Here is a 3,608-nt window from a genome sequence, read left to right on the forward strand (position 1 = left end):
TGTGGACTTGTGGTTGTAGGTGCTACTGTGGACGTAAGCTCTGTAACCTGACGATGACATTTCCCTCTTTGATCAAGCACGGTGTCACTGACTAATTAAATACACACTCCTACTTTATACCAAAGAGAAGAAGGGAGAAAAAAGGGAATTCAGTCAAATCTATTGTACTACCTGGATTGGAGCTCGACGCCGCAATATTCAGTACACTGTCGAGCTCGAATATAACTTACTTAGACTTGAACCCAAAGGATTATAAACTCTAGCCATACGGACTCCCATACACTCGAGAGCTACGCCCCTCCGCTTTAAGATGCGGGGGACCTGTCATGCGCGTCCACATCGTCCTCAGCCGAAAACCCATTCGCCGCCCACGGCGACAAGATCCCATTTATACGCACAGCTCGCCAGAGATCACAGGCACCGATCACCCGATCGCGTGAGCGTCGCTTGCAGTTGAGCCGGAGCGATGCCTTGCCTGGCGCACGAGTACCACCCCAAGCTCCCGGCCACTAACCACTGCAAGTCCCTCTCCTGCCTCGTCCGGGAGACCTACGCGCACTGCCATGTCCCCTGCGTCGGGAGGATGCGTGGCGCCGGGTGGAGCTCCGGCGACGACAGCGACGACGAGGACCTTGACGACGCCCTGGACACCAAACAGGTAAGCGGCGACTGCTCTGATCGGTTAACTAAGTTCTTCATCCGAGCGCGCTACGGGAGATTGTTGATGGACCTGATGGTGCAGGTGATACTGAACGAGATGAGGAACCGGCAGCTGAAGAGGAAGGAGTCGAGGTGCAGCGTGGAGTCCCCGACTCTGTCGAGCACCTTCGTCTGGTCCTTCACTCAGCTCGAGCCCAGCCCCAGGAGCGTTCTCGAGAAGGTCTCCAGCATAGAGAAGGACGAGAAGGATAAGGAGGCGGCAAGCGACGACGGCCGCGGCGACGCCGACGACGTGGAGAGCGAGGCGTTCTTCTCGGTGAAGAGCTTCTTCACGCGCAGCACGAGCCGGGCGGCAACCGTTGCGTCGTCGGCGGACCTGGACCCGGCGGCGACGTGGGAGGGCTTCCGGGACTGCGAGGGGTGGCCGTTCGGGCTGTGCCGCCGCCCCGCCGTGCCCCCGCTGCCCAGCACGCCCGCCGATTCGTGGAAGTGGCGCAAGCAGAGCAGCATGGGCAACCTGCTCGCCGCGAGCCCGGCCCGAGCTTACAGCTGCAAGGTCGCAACGAGTTTACCGGCGTCGCCGTTAGCCAGGAAGAACCTTGATGACGTGAACCGTCCGTCTTAGCAGCAGGGCACGGCGCGCTGAGGTGTGACGATGTTGGCAGGTTTGGAGGTATAGCTCACCTTATTGTGTCATGTGGGAGATGATTTCAGAGTGATCTTCCTCCAATCTCGTCGATCTTCTCTTTCGGAAAAATGTGCACTTAATTTCCAGGTGTCCGGGTATGACCGTGATCTGGTCATCAATAACTCACATGTACTTTCAGATTCCCAGAGCTGCATCAATCGCGCATGATTTAGCTATGTTTTACTACATCACAAATAATTGTTATTTTTCCTTCGCTCGTTCTCTTCTGAAAAAACAACTTTCCCTCCAAACAGTTGTCTGTCCCATTTGTATGAGGTAAAGACAGAATTTCGCACCACAAATTGCAAAGGCGTAACCAAAGTGAAGCAGTGAGCGCACGCACGGTTGGCTAACTTTACTCCACGACTTTGTCAAATGACATGACATGACCAAAGGCAAAAGAAAGAAAACTGGATGCCAAAGCATTGGCATCTGCGGAGTCGTAGCTGGGAGGGACCGGCCGAGCACTCCGCTGCTCCACTCCGCTCGAGTCTCGACACTGTCGACAATGCTGCTGCAGCCTACGGCTATGCTATGATATCTGAAAATTCTGATCCGGTGGGGGGCCGATTCTGTGCTGATCGGCGTGTCAGGATTCAGAGGCCCAGATGATGTGTGGGACTGTGCATATGATGCGCAGGAGAGATCACTGCCACATCTTTGATTGCAAGTCAGGAGTCAGGACTCTCTACCAGTCTTCAGTCAATGCGAGCTCTGCTTTGGTGTGAGGACCTCGGTGTGCTTGTGTAGGATTGTTTCCCACATCGGCTGGGTCGGCAATGGGAAGAAGAAGATTATCATTTCAAGACGAATTTCTTCTACTTTTGCTGGCAATCAACATGTAGGATTGATTATTACACTGAATGAACTGAAAACCCAAGTGTAGCAATACAAGTGGAGTTTAGCACTTACTGTAGATCGAGATTGGCTTTCATAAGATGATAAGCGACTTTACCAAAGCACCTACAGATGGAAAACGAAATCTTGACTTCAGGAAGGGAAAGGCCACCGATATCTTAATTTCAGATAGTGCTAGCTCGCCATGTGTTGGGAGCAGTCATGGTCTCATGGACAGCCGGGTACTGGTGGTACTTGGGTTCAGGGTTCAGACCCTGAAGATTCATTTGACCTCGTGCAATTCACAATCAAGAAAGCTACTGTGGCTATAAAGCTGCCGCGACATGTAGGAGTTAGCGGCTGTGTGTTGCTTATGGATGATAGCTGACATGCATGTGTGGAATCTGTAGCTAATAGTGAGGCCCTCAAATTAATCCACAACCACTTAACTATGCTATTTGAGGCACCTTCATCAAGAGAAAAAAAAAGTACCCAAGTTGTGATATTTGGCCTTGGTAAATCAGGCAAAGCGCGGTTGGTAGCCTGAGCCTATTTTGGGCCCCGTGGGTGTTAGCCCGTTCGGAACAAGCTCCGAGCCACTTTCGATGATTTGTTCGATAGCCTGAGTTGCATCACTAGAGCCAAAAAGCTTCCAGTGAATAGTTGTCTGCAGCCTAGCTCAAATGGCCTTGGCGTTGCAACTGGTTGATGTTTGGTAACAAATGGTCACTCTTTCGACCATCTAGTGGGCTCGAATGAGAGCTATACACGAGGAGGAGTTTCAAAGACCTCTTTCTACCCTACAATATACCTTGCTGAACTTGAATGGACTCCTGAAGCCAACGCAAAGCTTCCCGGAACGATCCAACAAGCCTCTTCAGTTTGCACTAGCCCCCTGCAGGATGCATGAAACTCAATGTCGATGGCGCTGTCGCCAAGTCGACAACAAAAGGTGCAGTTGGGGTTGTCTGTAGGAATGATCAAGGTGTTTTTGTTGGAGCATCAACCATTGTCTTTGATGGTGTTACGAACCCAATAATTCTTGAGGCATACGCGTGTAGAGAAGCACTTGATCTAGCTTACAATCTACACCTTTGATCAGAAGCTTGCAGTTGCATCGGATTATCAGTCAGTGTTTAACGACATCAACTAAAAAAATGACAGCAAGAATCATATGATTCTGCGGGACATCTTCCAGTATATCGAAGTTTCAATTTTCGGTCTACGAACATGAACGACCGTGAAGAGTATGTGGAAGCACAAAGACTAGCTAGAATGGCAACCACCCTTGAGGTTTGGCTTCATATTTGGATGAATGATCATCCAAATCATCTTTGTATTCCCGTGAACATTTACGTGTAATAAAGATCCATGCAAGGGTTGGTGACATTGACATACTATCACTACCATCATACACACACAA

At 50.7% G+C, this 3,608-nt stretch overlaps 1 protein-coding gene across 1 annotated transcript; it reads left to right on the forward strand.

Moving 5' to 3' along the window:
• The first annotated feature begins 392 nt into the window (after nucleotides 1–392).
• On the forward strand, nucleotides 393–1,562 carry LOC127301866 (uncharacterized). Its single transcript, XM_051332149.2, has 2 exons — nucleotides 393–658; nucleotides 743–1,562. Exons 1-2 carry the CDS (start codon nucleotides 467–469, stop codon nucleotides 1,283–1,285), a joined length of 735 nt encoding a protein of 244 aa, XP_051188109.1. The 5' UTR covers nucleotides 393–466; the 3' UTR covers nucleotides 1,286–1,562.
• The last annotated feature ends 2,046 nt before the right edge of the window (nucleotides 1,563–3,608 follow it).

This window comes from Lolium perenne, chromosome 5 (genome assembly GCF_019359855.2).
Source record: "Lolium perenne isolate Kyuss_39 chromosome 5, Kyuss_2.0, whole genome shotgun sequence".
Lineage (NCBI taxonomy): Eukaryota > Viridiplantae > Streptophyta > Magnoliopsida > Poales > Poaceae > Lolium > Lolium perenne.

What these genes read in the sequence shown, in the direction of transcription:
- LOC127301866 (XM_051332149.2), top strand. Translation starts at nt 467, where the DNA reads ATGCCTTGCCTGGCGCACGAGTACCACCCCAAGCTCCCGGCCACTAAC. An exon ending in ACGCCCTGGACACCAAACAG is followed by an intron (nt 659 to 742) that starts GTAAGCGGCGAC and finishes CTGATGGTGCAG; the next exon opens with GTGATACTGAACGAGATGAG.